Source organism: Eretmochelys imbricata, chromosome 6, assembly GCF_965152235.1.
Source record: "Eretmochelys imbricata isolate rEreImb1 chromosome 6, rEreImb1.hap1, whole genome shotgun sequence".
NCBI lineage: Eukaryota > Metazoa > Chordata > Testudines > Cheloniidae > Eretmochelys > Eretmochelys imbricata.
In genome coordinates, this window is record NC_135577.1 from 79,478,816 (window position 1) to 79,499,713 (window position 20,898).

Below are 20,898 nucleotides of genomic sequence, written 5' to 3' on the forward strand. Positions count from 1 at the left end.
CGCCATCTGGAAAGCTTGATTACAGGAGACACTGCCTCAGCAAAAGTGTTACCACAATGCATAATTGGGTCTTGTATCTATTTCCTATAGCTTTTAAACACTACAGTAAACACAATTTCGCAGCAGAAAGTTAGGCATCAAAACAGGTGATTTTATTCTCCTCCCCATCTTTGTGTGTATGGTTCCTACACTCTACTTTAACCCCAAATTTTATTTGGAAGTTTCTCTCTTGGCACACTGCCATAGTTTTGCCACACAGAAGGCAAAACACCAACCTGCCAATAACTAGCTTGATGAATTAACAGCTCCCAAAGATAGCATTCAACACTTAAACCTGACATTAAACTCCACATTGGTGTCTGCTTTATTTGAGAAGGATGTAACCACAGCTCTATTCCAGTAGAATGGATTCTACTTAACCCCAAAATTTTCTGTAAAACATGTAGTCCCTGAGCCTACCCAGCAAACAACTCCAAACTGCACTATGAGATGGTCGTGCAGTCTCCATCATCTGGTGGACTGAAGGATGGACTGGAAAGGAATTTCCAACACCCATTCCAATGACAACTCCCAGTTGTGTTGAGATAACCCTCCATACTGGTGTTCAGCTCCCTTATTCTGATATAGAGGATCTTCCTCTCCTGGACATTGGCCTAGCAAAGTAGTCAGGAGAAAACACGGGAGAACAGCTGAGCCAGTGACTTAGATTCTACCTTGGGAGAGTCCCAGGGGCATGCGAGTAAAAGTTTTATTATCCGGCATGTTGGGGGAATCAGGGATACCGGTTAACCAAAAATTCTGGTTAACTAAGAGTTATACTTACCAATGGAATAACAATTTCAAAGAATTAATATACAATAAAATGAATACAATATAAAATAGTATACAGGTACTCAACAATCCTGTAGTAGTGCTGCACTGCCAAGTAGTTGGTTTCTTGAAGCACTTAGGTGTATACAAGTAAAGTTTTCTATACAGTAGGTTCTCTTATGACACTACATATCACTATGGGCAGTGCCTGGCGTACACCCAGATCACTAAAAATATACTTAACACTAAAACAATACTGACCATAATTTAATCTGTCTTTGATGATTCAGAAAGCACTTCAGGATCTTGCAGTGCTTCAGGGTCATCATTATCAACATCAATTATCATGTAGATGTAGAAGATGCAGGAGATTGGGCTGAATCCGTAATGACCCTATGACATACCCTGGAAGCTGCTTTTTTGAATAAATCCCTGAAGTCTACTTGTTTACTTGTCTTCTGCCTCTTTTGCATAAAAATAGATTGCAGAATTTGTAATTGCATAATCTCCTGGGCAGTATACTAGCATTACTAGATTGAAGATTTGTATTGGGAGATATCAGAAATGCCGGTTAATGGAGCTTTCTGGTTGATAAAGTGCCGAATAACACAGGCTTTTACTGTATTAATGCTTCATGTTTCAAAACTATACCATGTACTATCTGACTGTTGGGGACAAAAAACACCCCTCAGATGAATCTAGGAGTCTGGAACTCCCTTTACATAAGTGATTATTTTTCAAAAAAAGTCAAAAGTCTTGTTCCTTCACTATTGAACAATACAATTCAATAATATTTCTGAATCCAGTATTTAGATTTTGAAATGTTCTGTTACACTGAAGAATACTTGATGAGTCTAGTAAGACTTAAATTGTAATCACAATCCAAGTTGAAAGAGTGGTCAGGAACCGAAAAAGCTGTTTTCCTGAATAATAATTTCCTCAATTAGAAACAAATGCATGTGTAAGCCAAGGTATCTTTCATACCTTGGACAAAGAAGGAACAGGATTATATAAATTAGCTACTAACACCAACTTCTTCAAACCTATATTGGCACCAAAATCCACTGTTAGTCACCTAAATAAATTACCTGTTTTTCCAGAGGTGCTGAGCAACACAGCTTTCATTACACTTAATGAAAGCTGCAGGTGTTGAGCACCTCTAGGAAACAGGCCACATATCTAAGTGATGTAACTCAGGCATCCAATTTTGATCTAAACTCATGTGAATTTGGGGGGGGGGGGAGGGGAAAGAAGAGGGAAATATACGGTATAAAGCAATTACAGACTATCCTTGGGAAAGGATGTAAAACCTTTGTGAAGAGAAAAAAAATACGAATATCAATAGCACTGGATCAAACACACACACACACACACACACCCCCCGCCAGAGGGAATTTACTGTTTCAACGTAAATTACATGCGCTTTTTTTCAGGATAGGATCAATATGTGTAGCCTGCTAAAAAGAAATTCAATTTTAACTATACAAAAAAAAATGGAAAAAAAGATCAATATGGAGGTCAAAAAAGACAAGTCATACTGCAAACAAAAAGCAACCACACCTCCTACAGCCACAAATTGACTATGTGCAAAGTTTTCAAAAAGTATTTAAGTGACTGAGGTCTGGTTTACACTAGAAAATTAGCTCGGCATAACTCCGTTGCTCAGGGGTATAAAAAAAATCCATAATCCTGAGGGTTATAGAATCACAGAATCATAGAATATCAGGGCTGGAAGGGACCTCAGGAAGTCATCTAGTCCAACCCCCTGCTCAAAGCAGGACCGATCCCCAATTAAATCATCCCAGCCAGGGCTTTGGCAAGCCTGACCTTAAAAACTTCTAAGGAAGGAGATTCCACCACCTCCCTAGGTAACGCATTCCAGTGTTTCACCACCCTCCTAGTGAAAAAGGTTTTCCTAATATCCATCCTAAATCTCCCCCACAGCAACTTGAGACCATTAGTCCTTGTTCTGTCATCTGCTACCACTGAGAACAGTCTAGAGCCATCCTCTTTGGAACCCCCTTTCAGGTAGTTGAAAGCAGCTATCAAATCCCCCCTCATTCTTCTCTTCCGTAGACTAAACATCCCCAGTTCCCTCAGCCTCTCCTCATAAGTCACGTGTTCCAGTCCCCTAATCATTTTTGTTGCCCTCCGCTGGACGCTTTCCAATTTTTCCACATCCTTCTTGTAGTGTGGGGCCCAAAACTGGACACAGTACTCCAGATGAGGCCTCATCAGTGTCTAATAGAGGGGAACAATCACGTCCCTCGATCTGCTGGCAATGCCCCTACTTATACATCCCAAAATGTCATTGGCCTTCTTGGCAACAAGGGCACACTGTTGACTCATAGCCAGGATCTCGTCCACTGTAACCCCGAAGTCCTTTTCTGCAGAACTGCTGAGAAGCCATTCGGTCCCTAGTCTGTAGCGGTGCATTGGATTCTTCCGTCTTAAGTGCAGGACTCTGCACTTGTCCTTGTTGACCCTCATCAGATTTCTTTTGTCCCAATCCTCCAATTTGTCTGGGTCCCTCTGCATCCTATCCCTACCCTCCAGCATATCTACCTCTCCTCCCAGTTTAGTGTCACCTGCAAACTTGCTGAGGGTGCAATCCACACCATCCTCCAGATCATTTATGAAGATATTGAACAAAACCAGCCGCAGGACCGACCCTTGGGGCACTCCGCTTGATACTGGCTGCCAAGTAAACATGGAGCCGTTGATCGCTACCCATTGAGCCTGACAATCTAGCCAGCTTTCTATCCACCTTATTGTCCATTCATCCAGCCCATACTACTTTAACTTGCTGGCAAGAATACTGTGGGAGACAGTGTCAAAAGCTTTGCTAAAGTCAAGGAACAACACGTCCACTGCTTTCCCTTCATCCACAGAACCAGTTATCTCGTATTAGAAGGCAATTAGATTAGTCAGGCATGACTTGCCCTTGGTGAATCCATGCTGACTGTTCCTGATCACTTTCCTCTCCTTTAAGTGCTTCAGAATTGATTCCTTGAGGACCTGCTTCATGATTTTTCCAGGGACTGAGGTGAGGCTGACTGACCTGTCGTTCCCAGGATCATCCTCCTTCCCTTTTTTAAAGATGGGCACTACATTAGCCTTTTTCCAGTCGTCCGGGACTTCCCCGATTGCCATGAGTTTTCAAAGATAATGGCCAATGGCTCTGCAATCACATCCACCATCTCCTTTAGCACTCTTGGATACAACACATCCAGCCCCATGGACTTGTGCTCGTCCAGCTTTTCTAAATAGTACCGAACCACTTCTTTCTCCACAGAGGGCTGGTCACCTCCTCCTCATGCTGTGCTGCCCAGTGAAGTAGTCTGGGAGCTGACCTTGTTCGTGAAGACAGAGGGAAAAAAAGCACCGAGAACATTAGCTTTTTCCACATCCTCTGTCACTAGGTTGCCTCCCTCATTCAGTAAGGGGCCCTCACTTTCCTTGACTTTCTTCTTGTTGCCAACATACCTGAAGAAACCCTTCTTGTTACTCTTCACATCTCTTGCTAGCTGCAACTCCAGGTGTTATTTGGCCTTTCTGATTTCATTCCTGCATGCCCAAGCAATATTTTTATACTCATCCCTGGTCATTTGTCCAATCTTCCATTTCTTGTAAGCCTCTTTTTTATATTTAAGATCAGCAAGGATTTCACTGTTAAGCCAAGCTGGTCGCCTGCCATATTTACTATTCTTTCTACACATCAGGATGGTTTGTCCCTACAACCTCAATAAGGATTCTTTAAAATACAGCCAGCTCTTCTGGACTCCTTATCCCCTCATGTTATTCTCCCAGGGGATCTTGACCATCAGTTCCCTGACGGAGTCAAAGTCTGCTTTTCTGAAGTCCAGGGTCCATATTCTGCTGCTTTCCTTTCTTCCTTGTGTCAGGATCCTGAACTCGACCATCTCATGGTCACTGCCTCCCAGGTTCCCATCCACTTTTGCTTCCCCTACTAATTCTTCCTGGTTTGTGAGCAGCAGGTCAAGAAGAGCTCTGCCCCTAGTTGGTTCCTCCAGCACTTGGACCAGGAAATTGTTCCCTACATTTTCCAAAAACTTCCTGGATTGTCTGTGCACCGCTGTATTGCTCTCCCAGCAGATATCAAGGTAAATGAAGTCTCCCATGAGAACCAGGGCCTGCGATCTAGTAACTTCTGTGAGTTGCCGGAAGAAAGTCTCGTCCACCTCATCCCCCGGTCCGGTGGTCTATAGTAGACTTCCACCATGACATCACCCTTGTTGCTCACACTTCTAAACTTAATCAAGAGACTCTCAGGTTTTTCTGCAGTTTCATACTTGAGCTCTGAGCAGTCATACTGCTCCCTTACATACAGTGCAACTCCCCCACCTTTTCTGCCCTGTCTGTCCTTCCTGAACAGCTTAAAGTTATAGTTAAGCAGACCTAAATCCCCATGTAGGCAGCACTAGGTCAAAGGAAGAATTCTTCTGCCGACCTAACTACTGGCTCTTGGAGAGCGGATAACCTATGCCAGTGGGAGAATCCCTCCCATCAACATACGTAGTGTCTACACTGAAGCACCGCAGCTGTGTTGTTGTCACCGTTTAAATGTAGACAAGCCAATAGACTTCAAAGTCACATTTTCAAAAGGGATTTAGGATCTTAAATCCCATTAGACCTCTAATTAGCATTGGAAGTCAACTTCTTTCAGAAATGGGATTTAGGTACTTTTGAAAATGTTACCCTATATCAAACAGTGAAAACTAAGCCACACATGTTGTCAAGGTTCCTCCCCCACTCTGAACTCTAGGGTACAGATGTGGGGACCTGCATGAAAAACCTCCTAAGCTTATCTTTACCAGCTTAGGTCAAAACTTCCCCAAGGTACAAAATACTCCACCCGTTGTCCTTGGACTGGCCGCTACCACCACCAAACTAATACTGGTTACTGGGGAAGAGCTGTTTGGACGCGTCTTTCCCCCCAAAATACTTCCCAAAACCCTGCACCCCACTTCCTGGACAAGGTTTGGTAAAAAGCCTCACCAATTTGCCTAGGTGACTACAGACCCAGACCCTTGGATCTTAAGAATAATGCACAATCCTCCCAACACTTGCACCCCCCCCTTTCCTGGGAAATGTTGGATAAAAAGCCTCACCAATTTGCCTAGGTGACCACAGACCCAAACCCTTGGATCTGAGAACAATGAAAAAGCATTCAGTTTTTTACAAGAAGACTTTTAATAAAAAAATAGAAGTAAATAGAAATAAAGAAATCCCCCCTGTAAAATCAGGATGGTAGATATCTTACAGGGTAATTAGATTCAAAAACATAGAGAACCCCTCTAGGCAAAACCTTAAGTTACAAAAAAGATACACAGACAGAAATAGTTATTCTATTCAGCACAATTCTTTTCTCAGCCATTTAAAGAAATCATAATCTAACACATACCTAGCTAGATTACTTACTAAAAGTTCTAAGACTCCATTCCTGGTCTATCCCTGGCAAAGACCAGCATACAGACAGACACAGACCCTTTGTTTCTCTCCCTCCTCCCAGCTTTTGAAAGTATCTTGTCTCCTCATTGGTCATTTTGATCAGGTGCCAGCGAGGTTACCTTTAGCTTCTTAACCCTTTACAGGTGAGAGGAGCTTTCCCCTGGCCAGGAGGGATTTCAAAGGGGTTTACCCTTCCCTTTATATTTATGACACATGTAAAGAAAGAGATTTGGTTAAGAATTTTATTGAAGAACCAAAACAAAAAAAGAGTATGTATGGTAATAGGTGGATGAAGAAATGATTTAATTACATTTAGAGGACTTAAAATAAGTAACAATCTCAACAAGATTAACACAGAAGTTAAATTCTCAGAGCTGTGATGTGACAGCAAAATTAGCTGTGAAGAGAACATTATTCATGTCACTGCTATCCATCTTCCAAACCACAATGTGGTGTATGTTTCTGCATAACAAGTTACATTAGCAGCTGCTTCAGTTTCACCTAGCTCTGAGGCAGGGGTGACTTGGAGGACTGATAACGGGATATGGAGCCTCTCATAGTCGGGCAAGTGGTATGAAACCACCCATGTTAAGTAGTGATCTGAAAAAAATTGCTGCTCTCAGATGCTCATTTAGATGAGCTATGTGAAGCAAGTCAGTATTACTCCGGTTTCTCGTGCATACATAGCCACATCATACACATGTAGCCATCATTTTTGGTATTCTTGCTGGTAGGATCTTAAGAGCCAAGGAGCAGGTTGGACATGGAAACTGACCTGCCCTCCAAGCCCTAGTAGTAGCCTCCTTAAGAGCATTCGACACAATTGAGACAAAGATGGTAAACTTGTCTGCATTGTGACTGCCATATTTATTTGCTCCCTATAAAAAATAAAAATCATCCGTTTTCAGTGCTGCCACAAAGGAGCATCTTTCAGAAGCAACAAAAGCATGGAAATATTTAAAACAATTCCACTAAGTTCTTCAGCAGCTACATGGATAAGATTAATCAAAAGGAGAATACCATCCGTGAGTTTATATTAAATTAACAACTTAAAGGATTAGTAAGGACAAATCTCAGTCATTAGCACAATAAATTTTAAATGTATTCTCCTTACATTTACATTGCATCAGTTTTAAGCATCAATTCACTTCATACATGAAAGTGAAAGTAAATATCTGAAGCACAGGAATAGGACAAACTTTGCACAGTCTTACAGCACAGGAAAGTTGGCAAAGTTCATTGTCTGGAGAGGAAATGCTATTCACACACATGCTGCAAAAACAACAGGGGGTAGGAATGGACTAAAGAGCATGGAACACACCTGCTAGCAAATGTTTCTCTCCTAGGGTTTCTGAACATCTCCTCATCCACTGCAAGGAAGTATAGTGCTTATTCAAGTCCTGTGCAATCTCCCTCAGCTTCAAAAAGTAAGACATTGGCAATGGATCTAACAGACATTGATACTGGAACCTACAAAGAGTCTATTTTCAACACATAAACTGAAACTTCACAACTGTCCCTTCACCTAGCTGTAAGAATCCTATGACATCATTTCCTTGACTTTGATTAACTTTAAATATTTCAGAACGTTTTCCTTGAGGAAGTTTTATGGAAAACAATGTCTCAGGAAACTAACACAGACACCCTAAGACACAATGATGATCAGGAAGGCTACAACTGAAACATTTAAGTGTGTATTCTTCACCTGCAAATTCCAGTTATTTGTATTTTGATAGTGGCTAGATGCCCTCAGTCAGGATACAGACCCCTTTGGGCTGGGTGCCATTTTGACAGACAGGAAGAAGAGAGAATCCCTGCCCAGAGTAGCTTGCAATCTAAAGAGACAAGCAACAGAAACGAAGGTGGGGAGCTGCAGAGGGGAGCAAAATGTGGCAAAGTGGGCAGAGACTAATTTTTTTTTACCCAAGACAAACAACATATGAAGATTAAGGGAGGGCAGAGGTTATATGTATATACCATATATCTCTAGTTACCATATATCTCTAGTTATGCTGGTAGGTGTAAATGGCAGCCATTAATCACAAACCTGGTAAAAGTCTCTGGGCATACTAGGCTCGCTTCATTCAGGCGAACAGAGGGAGCAATTAAATGTGCCTTTGTTTAGTGATAGCTGAAACAGTAGAGGCCACCAACCAAGGCACAGGCCAGCATTCCAAGGACTGAGCAGAAGCTAACCATGTGGACCAAGGGATTTCCCTGAAGACTGAAAGCAACTCAAGGGGCTATGGAATTGTTTGGTTGCAGCTGTGTGTGAGTGAGGAGGAGAAAGGAACCAGAAAATGAAGAGAAAACCAGCAGGCCTGAGAGCAGCAGTGATGTGTGGCCCTGGGAGACAGAATCCAAGAGACAAAAGCTTCAACAAAGCATAGTACTCTCTGAAAAGGCAGACTTGGATTTCTGAAAAAGGAGACTGCCTCATGGATTTGTGTAAATTCTCTGTAAACAAAACAGGTGTGCACCAAAGAAATACCGGGCTCTTATAATCAAATTCTCCTCCAAATGGAAACAACCCCCCAAGCCCACATACTGGCTAACCAGTCAGCCTACAAGAGGCATTTTATTATATATCTTGTAGCACATACACAAACGAATTTAACATAACTATATCAATCTACCTATTAAAGGCTGGCCAATTTCTGGCAGCTACCTCAGCAGAGGTGGGTTTTCAGACAGTTGTCACCTTATGATTGGTTAAGGGCGGAGATTTCATTCCATAAGCAAGAAACAGTATGGAAGGAAGAACAGAAATATCTATGGGAGAAGTGAAGCAAATAAGTGGTCAAGATGGGTGTAATTGGTAGTGGAAGTGAATGAAATGTGATGTTTATGCTGGTACTGTAACTGAATGGAGAGGGTTAGTGATAGTTATTGCAATTTGTAATTTAAAGTCCTCTCAAGTGAATGATATAGAAGTTTCAGAGTAGCAGCTGTGTTAGCCTGTATCTGCAAAAAGGAGGACTTGTGGCACCTTAGAGACTAACAAATTTATTTGAGCATAAGCTTTTGTGAGCTACAGCTTATGCATCCGATGAAGTGAGCTGTAGCTCACGAAAGCTCATGCTCAAATAAATTGGTTAGTCTCTAAGGTGCCACAAGTCCTCCTTTTCTTTTTGATAGAGAAGTGTAACTGAATGTTATAGTTATTATTTCCACACATTTAAGATTATAGTGGTTTTTTTGTTTTGTTTTGCTTTGCTTAGTTTTTTTTAATGGCAAAAACCTAAGTATTTTGCATACAGATTATATACCACAGCAATCCTTAACTTCAAAGTATTCCTTCCAGCAATGCTGTTCCACAACATGAGTGGTATTTGTGGTACTTGAAACATTTCAAGGGAAATGGAAGTCACATTCAATAACTTTGTCTGGGGAGCAGCAGCAAATTAAACTGCACCTTAAAAAAAAGTTGCATGGAGAACAGGAGGACAAAAACAAAGCTTAACCTAAGAAATTCACATTTATACATTTAAAAGTTGTTTAATGAGTTTAAAATGGTCTAGTACGAGAGCAATCCTATTATTAAAATAAAGTTAAGCACATAGCATAATGGTCCTGGTCTCTGCAAGCTTTGGGGCAGAGGTTAGTAACCTGTGGCATTTGAAGCTGTTTGTTCCTTCCCCTGTGAAGAAGTCTCTGAGAGACAGTTGCCTCAACACTTCACTTAGGGTGAGGAGACCCACACCCAGATTGCCCCACACGGAAACCTCTCACCCCACACCAAGTCCCTCCACACTTGGATCCTGCTGGGCTGAGCCTGCCCAACCCTCACCAGGTGCGCCTGGCACAGAGAGGCAGGGACCCAGGGTCTTTCTGGGGCAGGCCCAGGCCTTGCACTATGTCAGCATCAGGTGCAGCCTCATCGTCGAGTCCCTGAACTGGCTGAGGTGGAGGCTGCAGCGTGATTTCCCACCTCAATGCAGCCAGTGGCCTGTGCTCCCCACTGCCATGCTGGAGCCACATTTATTTATTGACAAATAAAATTTGCAGAATTTTAAAATATTGTGAGCATAATTTTTTGGCGCAGAATTCCCTCAGGAGTAGGAGTTGCTCCGAGATAGAAAAAATTGGAAAGAGTCCAGAGGAGGGCAACAAAAATGATTAGGGGACTGGAACACATGACTTATGAGGAGAGGCTAAGGGAACTGGGATTGCTTAGTCTGCGGAAGAGAAGAATGAGGGGGGATTTGATAGCTACTTTCAACTTCCTGAAAGGGAGTTCCAAAGAGGATGGATCTAGACTGTTCTCAGTGGTAGCAGGTGACAGAACAAGGAGTAATGGTCTCAAGTTGTTGTGGGGGAGATTTAGGATGGATATTAGGAAAACCTTTTTCACTAGGAGGGTGGTGAAACACTGGAATGCATTACCTAGGGAGGTGGTGGAATCTCCTTCCTTAGATATTTTTAGGGTCAGGCTTGACAAAGCCCTGGCTGGGATGATTTAGTTGGGGATTGGTCCTGCTTTGAGCAGGGGGTTGGACTAGATGACCTCCTGAGGTCCCTTCCAACCCTGATATTCTATGATTGTAACGGTAGGGAAAGAAAAAGGGATAGTGTGTGACAGAGACAGAGAATTCTTACTATTCCTTTGGTCTTCTGTTGATTTCTCTTAGCGCTTGGAAGATCTGTTTTTTTCTTTGGCAATTTTAAAATGGAAATTTTCAGCTTTAGATAAAAGCCATATGAAAAAGTAGGATGTTCTCACATTCAGCATTTTTCAGTGCACTATTATACGATGAAGAGGAAGGAAAGTCTAGAGAAGGCCTCGTCTAGAGAAGAAAATTGTATTGGTTTAACTTAAAGTGAGTTTTTATGTCCACTTGTTATAATCGGTGCAAACTCCTTTGAACACTTAGCATTGGCAATACAGTTAAGCATCATGTTTTATGAAACATGATTTCTTAAAGTATACAGAGCTTATTCCACACACTCAGAATTTTATTCACACATTTCTTTAACAATAAGGCCAAACAAAAAAAATCTTTTTAAAAGAACTTTTGTTTAAGGTTATATAAGATGAAGTCCACAAGACTCAAAGTTAAGTCTGACTCACTTAACATCTTGTCATTCTGTCTGGTGGTGTGAACGAGGCGGTAAAGTAATACAGATGGAATATCTGTTTTTAACTTTGAATTTACTAACTTTATGTCAAATCCTTTCCAACTCTTTTTATAAGAGACAGCCCCGTTTTCATCCTCTGTTTGTACTATCTGCAGTCACTGCTTTTCTCCATTTCCCCTCTGTCTACTGCTTGCTTGTTTTCTTCTCCATCTCCACAGTTAAATGGTATATGGCTCCTCCATGCTTGTCCGTCCTACTTTATCACTGCAGTATAATAGAAGGCTTTGTGTAGGCAAACAATAGGGTTTCTTCCCCCCCTTTGACCTATTATTCCACAGTCTAATAGACTGTGAGGCTATGTGTACACTACAAATTACTTCGGTATAACTTAGGGCATGTCTTCACTAGCAACATTAAAGCGCTGGCCACAGCAGTGCTTTAACATGGATATGTAGTCGCGGCATAACGCTGGGAGAGCTCTCTCTCAGTGCTCTTAAAAAAAAAACTTCCACGAGGGGAACAGCTACCAGTTCCCAATGCTGGTGCACTGTCTACACTGGGGAAACTTGCAGCGCTCGGGGGCTGGGGGGGAGAGAGAGGTGTTTTCACACCCCTGAGCGAGAAAGTTGCAACGCTGTAAAGTGCCAGTATAGACAATCAACACCTCCGATCAATGTAAGTTATACTGACCTAACCACCGGTGTGGACCATACTATAGCAGTGGGACAGCTTCTCCCACCAACACAGCTACCATCGCTTGAAGAGGCAGCAGTTAAGCTGATGGGAGAGCTCTCTCCTGTCGGCTTAAAGTGTCTTCACCAGATGTGCGGCATTGGTACAGCTGCGCTGCTATAATGTAGACATAGACTAAGGCAGCTTTGTAACACTGTTCCTAAATTACCTTTCAATTAGTTTCAATCCATTACAACTCCTTATACCATCATAAACAATTCTTTCTAGCCTTCGATCCCAATACAGCAAAGCATTCAAGCATGCAGTTAAGCATGTGCTTAAATTTTAAAGAGTAATTTCTTGCTCCCTCTCCTTCAGCTTGTAATGTTTAACAGTTAACCTTCTCACCTGTCCTTCTCTTGGGAACCTAGAGGTTCTTTACAGAGATCTTTAGGTCCTTAGTAGTTTTGTACAATACATACTGAATTTACATTTGGAATGACAAATATGTTTACCTGATTTTTAAACACATCATATAACTCACAAGCTACAACCTGAACAGTGAATATAGTATAAACATTACCATAATTGAGTTTCAGGTTTCTGTACATATAAGAACCTAGATTCCAACACTAGGACTTAGCAGGGACTTCTTGTACATGGAATATTTACTACCATCATTTAAAAAGTCACTTCATGTGGGCTGATTGTTTCAGTTTGCAAGTTAAGCTCTCATTAAAAACGAGTTATCAAAATTACTTTAGTACAGCACAAAGTAAACTAGTCGGTGGAAATTAGACCCACAAAAGCAGTAAGACACCTCAGTCCTTATACATTCCACTATAATTTTAACATCCTTTGTTTTTATATAAACAAACATCAATAAAAGCCAATCCAATGAATGAGAAGAACAAATTAATAAAATACAAGTACACTAGAGTGTGGTAAACTTCACAGTGAATTTAAGTTTACTTCCCTGGCTAGTTAGGTTTTGCTGACAATACAAATAATCCTAGTTTTCAACTTTTCCACCAGGATCCTGTTCAATACAAGCAAATTCTTCTACAGCCAATGTCTTCTACATATCGTGGGGGAGGAGTGGCTTCGCAGAATTCACTATTTTTAAAAATAATTTTGATGTATATCTACATTCATTTTTAAGTGTTTTTAATTTATCCATTTAAATTTTCACAGTTGCAGGAAATTGGGGAACTCAGGCAGTACAGGGGAGTCATACAATTATTTAATGTATGACTCCCCTGTAGACATTGATATTCAAAAAGTTAAACCGTTATAACCCTTAAAAAGACAAAAATTGTCAATATTGCATGTAAAAATATATAAAATACCTAACCTTAAACTCTAATAAGTTCTTAACCAGCATTGCTCTTACTTTGCCTGTCTGTAAATTTCTATTATTAATTGATGGAAATATTTTATCGTCGTTTGTGTGTTTACATTGAAATCAATGTTTACCAACATTTACCGACTAAAATCTGATCCTTCCAAACCTAAATACATAGTGACTTTTTTTGATGTCTGGTTGGCCCTTATGTGTACATACATAAGCACATTATATATTTGCTATACACGTTAACATATATACATGTATATTATGCATATATGCGCTAAAAGGAGAGTTATTAATAAGTTTTGCCTTTTTATACTTTGGTAATTTAAGTTAAGTTGTATTGGAAAGAAATTATTCTGGAAAAAAACATCAAGAAAAGCAGACTTCTCTGGACACACTTCAAGTCTGACGCTTGTTTACTGAGAAATTCCAATGGTATTCTCCTAATATGAACACTGGTATTACTCCAGGTCCTGACAACTTCACGAAAACTCAGAGCTTGCATGTAGGGTTAGACCACAGGAAAATCAGGCCTGAAAACTTCTTCTCCAGTCAAACCAAATAACAAAAACTAATTTTAAACCGTACTTCAAAGTGTTTACACAACTATATTCCTAATTCATCTGCATATGTATTTCACTCTGATAATCCTAAAGTATTCAGCATAAAAATGCAATTCCTTCAACCCTTTAAAGATTGCAGTAGAAAGGCGATGGAGGAAAAATGAAAATGAAAACTAAGATCCTATGGTACTAACAGCTGAAAAGAAAACGTTACAGAGTCCACAATTCAGACTTAAATCTCATATTCATATTTCAGGGTTTCTCTTTCTTTGGCTGTCAGCCATATCATTTTAGCCAGAAGGTGGTATCAGTTCACCATGAGTTTGAAAACAAACAGTTTAAAAGTGTGCGTTAAGGGAAAATAATATGAAATCAGAATATTAAACAGATATGTTCTTGCTATATTTGTTGTTCAAACGGAGATATAAATAGTAAGAATAGATGCTTGGGCAAGAGACATCAATCCGACTGACATCTCCAAGCAGCTCGCAGTTTCCCCCAGCTGCTCCTGATTTTATAGTGGTACACTAAAAACAGTTACAGAAAGACTGTTCACAACACAGCCTGAAAAGTAAGAGGACATTATTACCCAAGACATACTCAAGAGTTTCTGGGCAACTATTAGGTTATCTATTACTGCAATGCCTACAGTGCACAAGTATTATAATTTTTTTCTAAGGTACTGAATACATAAATGGCAGTTCCACTTCAAAAAACTAAAACACTTTTTATTTTAAACCAATCACTTTAGATCAAAGAATGTTCATAAAAAGGCAACAGCAAAAACGAAAATCCACTCTATTTCATACCTTTCTATTTAAAGGGTGTCGACTTAGTTATGTCAGAGACAAAAGGTTAAAGGAAATCCAATGTACTGTTACTATACATCTGGCTTAGTTTTTGCATTGTTTGCAACAGGAACAATGAAAAAAAGCAATGAATCACTTCTTTGCTCTTTAACATGCTGCTGGGGAATATTTGTTAAAAAGTAAAATAAATGAAAATGGTATTTTTTAAATTGTGGAATCATTTCTATTGGTCTTCAGTTTTATGAAAGCTTGTTTGGTTTCGTTTATTTGTGTCAAGGCTTATTCCCCACTCTGGCACTTCAAATTTAGAAGGTGGGGGCCCGCAAGGATTCTAAAAATTTAGAATCTCTCCACTCAGGTTTTTATTAAACTCCCAAGGTTTTAGCTTTTCTCTGACCTTGGATTGGTAGATGCTGCCACCACCCAAGTGCAGAACCTCCTTGAAAACCCAGGAAGGCGCACTTGGGAATTCCTTCTTTTGGAGTACCCTCGAGCCCTTTCACACACACACACATCCCCGCCCGGGGAAGAGCTGAGGGGGGCGGAAGAAATCAGCTGTTGCCACCAGCTAGTTAAACAACATGTGCACTCTTAAGACACAAAAATCCAGTTCTGTTCTTAAAAAAAGTAAATTTTATTTATAATAAAAAAAAGAAAATACATCTGGGAACTTAGGCTTTTGCTAGATTTAAAACAAAAAACAAAAAAAAACCTCACAACTAAAAGGATTAAGCATCAAGAATAGCTCTCTTGAAGTCCAGCCTAAAGGTTACAAGCAAAACAAAAGCGTTGGGGTTAGCATGGAGGAATCCACAAGCCAGAGAGAAATAAAAGGGATAAACCTAATCGCGTCTTCCTAGACATTTCCTGATCTACTTACATATCTGTGGTTTTAGATGAGTAGTTTCTAGGTATCTACTGACGATTTCTCATACCTGATCCAAGCTTCTCACAGCTTAACTGCCTCTCCCTGAGAGCAGACAAAAGGGAGTCTTTGTTCAATTTTTAAAAGTTCTAGCCTTCCCATTAGCTCTTTTGACCAGGCCCACTCACTTCCTTTTACCTATGCATAGAATTGAGACTTTTTAACCGTTTACAGATAGAGCAATTAGATAACAGCTACTAAGAGGGATTTTATAGCAATGGCTGGCTGGGTGTCCATAAAAGGTAGCTCCCCCACCCCCGCCTTCATTTATCATAATTTGTTTTAACAAAATTCAAATGTGGGCAGAAATTTAAAGTGTTCCTTCAGGGATTTACAAATAGTTTAATAACTCTTTTTTATCTCCATACAAAGAAGTCTGTCTTCTTTTGGTAGTTGAAATGATATTTATTTATGCTCTAACACATATATAGCATCTCAGTGCTTAAAAACAAAAGACCCGTCAATCCGAGGAAAGCAATTAAATTGTGGCATACATATTATGCTGTCACAGTATTGAGTTCACTCTCACAATCTGAATGAGCAAAAAGGGCATTATATAATACTTATGCTTTAACATCAGGGTAGGAAGAAAAGAATATACAAATTTAAAATAGCAGAAAACATCAAGGCCATGTTATCATATTACCCTTGGCCCAAACTCAAATTTGCAGCCTTTTTGCTAGCTACTTGGTAGAATCCTAATGAGATACTGCAATGCATACTAAAAACATGCCTAAACACATCAGCAACAACGAGACCATCCTTCTCCTTTCTACATGATGACCTCAAAGAGATTTTTATGTTCTTTCTTCCCATCCTCACCCATCCTCACCCAAAACAGTAGTAATACTTCTGTTTTTCATCCCCTTTTTAAATTAGGTGACAGTGACATTCTTCACAGAGCTGAAAACAGCTAAGTTGCCATGGTCCCAATGACGTAATCATACACAGAGGGGATCTTTGAAAGGAACAGGGGAGTGTATTAGTTTCAGACAATTGAAGGAAATACAGGAGAAGCAGGTACAATATAAAGTTCATCCCTTAGAGGAATAGCTGAATGAGATTAACAAAGACCTAATATTTCCAAGTATACTAACTACAGGATAAGTTCATACTGTGCAACTATGCCACCAACAGTTTTAATAATAACTGTGAAACCTTCGGCTAAATCAGCAATATCTGTCAGCTATATCATATGACAAACCACACACTTCCTGCATTCAAACTTATAAACATTAAAGATGTAACCATCATAGTTCATCCACTTGCATTATTAAAATGCAAGTCACACTGTTCCTTATAGCAACAGATGATAGCCAATCCGTTAATCAAACTTCAAAGATAAACCAAAAGGATGGCTAGATGTCAAAATTATTTATCTTACCTGACAAGCAGATGTAGGTTAAATATTCACCCTGGCCCCCAGTTGCTAGGAAAGGGATCTTTTTCTTCGTTCTCCTTTTCACTTGGACAGCTCCCAGCATCCTTTCATCGTGTGGGGCGAAAATTTCTTTGTTGATAGCAGCTTTGGCACTCATCGTAGATCAGAGATGGAAGAGGCTGCTGTCTTCTCTAAAATAAAATAATCAATCAAAAATTTAAAATGAAATGCTAAGTTACAAGAGACTATGGTTGACTTTCATGTAGATCAATTATTCTGGGCTTCAAATTAAGTCTTGAATGACTTGAAAGGCTTTGCACAATAATTTCACCTCTTGTCATCTAGAGGTGGGATTTTCAAAAGCACCTAAAGGTATGTTTTCACTGCAGAGTTAAATCAAATTTACCTACAGACAAGTTACTCCTCTCGAGTTAGCCTTGCTCGAGTAAGAGCAGCCACACTGCAAAAGATTTGCAGTGTCTGTACTGGTGCTGTATTCATTCATGTGTAGCATATCTCATGGTTCTCAGTGCTGCAGTAATCCAAACTGTTCTATGAATTCTTTACCCGTGAATTGTGCGAAACCACATCTGTCCTTTTCAAGTGCAGAGAGAGAATTGTGGGAAGGCATTGAAGGACTAGCAGCATGTGAACATGCACCAGAACTGGCTTCATCCAGGCCCTAAAGGTGCTCAACCACCCACTCCACCCCAGGACCCACCCTCACCCGATCCCTTCCCCCAATTCCCCACCTCTGCCCACACCCACTCCGCCCCCACAGCCGGCCCAATCCCACCCTTTTTCCCAAGCCCCCATTCCACCCCATCTCTCCCCACACAGTTCTGCCTCCTCCCCCCCAGCACACCACGGGACAGCTGATCGCAGCAGGTGGGAGGCGCTGGGAGGGAGAGAGAGGGAGGAGTTAATTGGCAGGGCCACCAGTGGACAGGAGGCGCTGGCTGACGGTGGGTGCTAAGCATCCACTATTTTTTTCTGTGGGTGCTCCAGGGATTTGGTGCCTACGCAGACATGTCCTCATTACAGAGTGGTCGTGTTAGTAACAGATGAATCATGTTCACTTGACTTACAGGTAGAGGTCACTCAAGATATAGGTAGCTTATACTTTCTCTTGAGCGAACAAGTAGAGTTAAAAGCACCTCCACAATGTAGTTAAGAGTGTTTCTATGTGAACAGGAATCAAGTCAGGAGCAATTCTCAAGTTGTAACTCCAATTAACTCATCATTGAGTGACTCCACTAGGTCTTAAGAGACTATATGGCAGCTAGTTATGAGGAAGAGTGCCTCTGTCACCACAAAGATTGGACTCTTCACCCTCTTTCTGTCACTGACCCCAGCCCTGTTTTCTCTGGAGACTTCCAAATAAATTAGATGACCTTCTGTTTGGCTCCTTCAAATAGTTTAAACTTATTTCTCCCTTGGGAGCCACTCCCTTGATACCAGCCTATAGGGCAGGGGTGGGCAAACTACGGCACATCTGGCTCTCCAGGCATTTTAATCTGTCCCTTGAGCTCCCGCTGGGGAGTGAGGTCCGGGGCTTGCCTCCCTCCAGCCAGGAGCAGGGTCGCAGGCTTGCCCCACTCTGCGCAGCTCCCAGAAGCACCAGCATGTCCCTCCTCCTGCTCCTATGCATAGGGGCAGCCAGGAGGCTCTGCACACTGCCCCCACCTCAAGCGCCACCTCCGCAGCTCCCACTGGCCAGGAACCATGGACAATGGGAGCTGCAGGGGTGGTGTCTGTGGACAGGGCAGCATGCAGAGCCGGCTGGCTGTGCCTCCACGTAGGAGTTGGAGGGGGGACATGTTGCTGCTTCTTCTGGGAGCTGCTTGTGGTAAGCACCCCGCAGAACATGCATCCCTGACCCACTCCTGTGCTCCAACCCCCTGTACCACCCCGATCCCCTTCCCACCCTCCAAACCCCTCAGTCCCAGCCCGGAGCACCATCCTGCACCCCCAACCCCTCATCCTCAGTACCACCCCAGAACCCTCACCTCTCCCCCCCCCCCCCCCCGCACCCCAACCTTTTGCCCCTCTCGCATCCTGAACTCCTAATTTCTGGCCCCACCCCAGAGTCCACACCCCCAGCCGAAGCCCTCACCCCCTCCCGCATCCCAACCCCCAATTTCATGAGCATTCATGGCCCACCATACGGTTTCCATATCCAGATGTGGCCCTCGGGCCAAAAAGTTTGCCTTCCCCTGCTTTAGGGTATGTCTACACTGCAAAATTAAGTCGACATATAGCCACCACAGTAATTAAATCACTTTTGCATGTCTGCACTACACTCCTTGTATCAATTGTCTGCACCCTTTCCAGGAAAGCTTGCACCAATTTAACTGTTAGTATGGGGCATTGTGGGAAGGCTTCTGAAAGGCAGCAACAGTTGATGCAAGTAATGCAGTGTCTACACTGACACTGCGGTGACCTAATTACATCACCTTAAACACTACGCCTCTCGCGTATGTGCAGTTATTAAGTTGGTGTAGTGGGTGAGTTACATCGGTGGGAAATACTTTTTAGTGTGAATTAGGTTGATGTAAACTGCCTTATGTCAACCTAACTCTGTAGTGTAGACCAGGGCTTGCTTATTTAGTACCTAGAAAGAATGAAGAGTCTTAGTCCAATTCAGCATCACTCCTTTCCTTTGAATTTTAAACTTAATTGATTTTCAAACAGATTCTGTATCCAAGTTCATTTGTAAGTTAATGAAATGCCTGCTTTCCCCCCCCACCACCACCACCACCATTCAGCCTCTCTATCTCCACTATATCTAGAATATTTAACATAAGACTCAAAAAGAAAAGGGCAGGACCTCTGAATTTGCAGGAGGAATTGATGAAGAATCTCTTAGTTCTATTCAATATTATTTAAATGACTCAACCCAGCTCTTTATTCATCCAGCTATCTAAGACAAAGACAATGGTTAACCCTTGTTTGCCTAGTTTCAAGCTCATAAGCAAAGCAGGTCAAAACTTAGTTGAAATAACAACTGCCCCCCCCAGCCTTCTACATAACAGTCTAGGCCCCGATGTGCAAACCATTACACAGGTGCTAAACTTTACGCATGTCAGGAATCCAGATGAGGTTAGTGTTATTCATCCATGTATTCAAGTCTGCAGGACCAGGCCCTTTTTCTCCCAAAAAAAACACGTCTTGGATTTTTTTTTGAAATTTTTCAATTTTAAAAATTTACTCTGTTCTTCATAATGTACTACCAATTTAGATTAGTCAGGTTAGTCAAACAATGGGGATTTTTTCTTCAAAATCAAATTTATTTTTGAATAGCTATTTTGAAAATTTTAAAATGTGCTTTTGAAAAGGAAAAAAAAAATCTATAAAAATACTATACAAATTTTCAGTCACACAAATTAATCACTTTTGTAAACGAATGCAAGGCTTTTAAGATTTTCACTTTTAAACAAATTTTCCAACCAGCTCTACACAAACAAGACAGGAATTTAAAATTAGGCCATGTCAATATGTACAGCACTGCAGCATCGCAGATGTACTGATACAGCAGCAGTGGTGCGGCGCATCTATGAAGACGCTCTATATCGATGGGAGAAAGCTCTCCTGCCCACATAAAAAAACCCACTGCCGCGAGCGGCAGAAACTGTGTCAGCAGGAGAAGCTCTCCCGTCGACATAGTGTTGTGCACATGAGCGCTTACATCAGTGTAACTTATGTCACTCAGGGGAGTGGAATATTCACACCCTTGAGTGACATGAATTTAACTATTTGTTACCAGTGGCAATTGTGCAATTTGATGGCTGGGTTAAAATCCTGCACCCAATTTAAATTGCAACTATAATTCAGAG

The 20,898-nt window shown here is 41.3% G+C and overlaps 1 protein-coding gene across 3 annotated transcripts in view; it reads right to left on the minus strand.

Annotated features, from left to right (window-relative positions):
- The window catches only part of STXBP6 (syntaxin binding protein 6), a 163,797-nt gene extending 146,578 nt beyond the window's left edge, over positions 1–17,219 (minus strand). For all 3 annotated transcript variants that reach the window (XM_077820317.1, XM_077820316.1, XM_077820315.1), the window contains exon 1: positions 17,066–17,219. In XM_077820317.1, the coding sequence (XP_077676443.1) occupies positions 17,066–17,219 (154 nt within the window). The remainder of the gene's footprint in view (positions 1–17,065) is intronic.
- Positions 17,220–20,898: the final 3,679 nt, after the last annotated feature.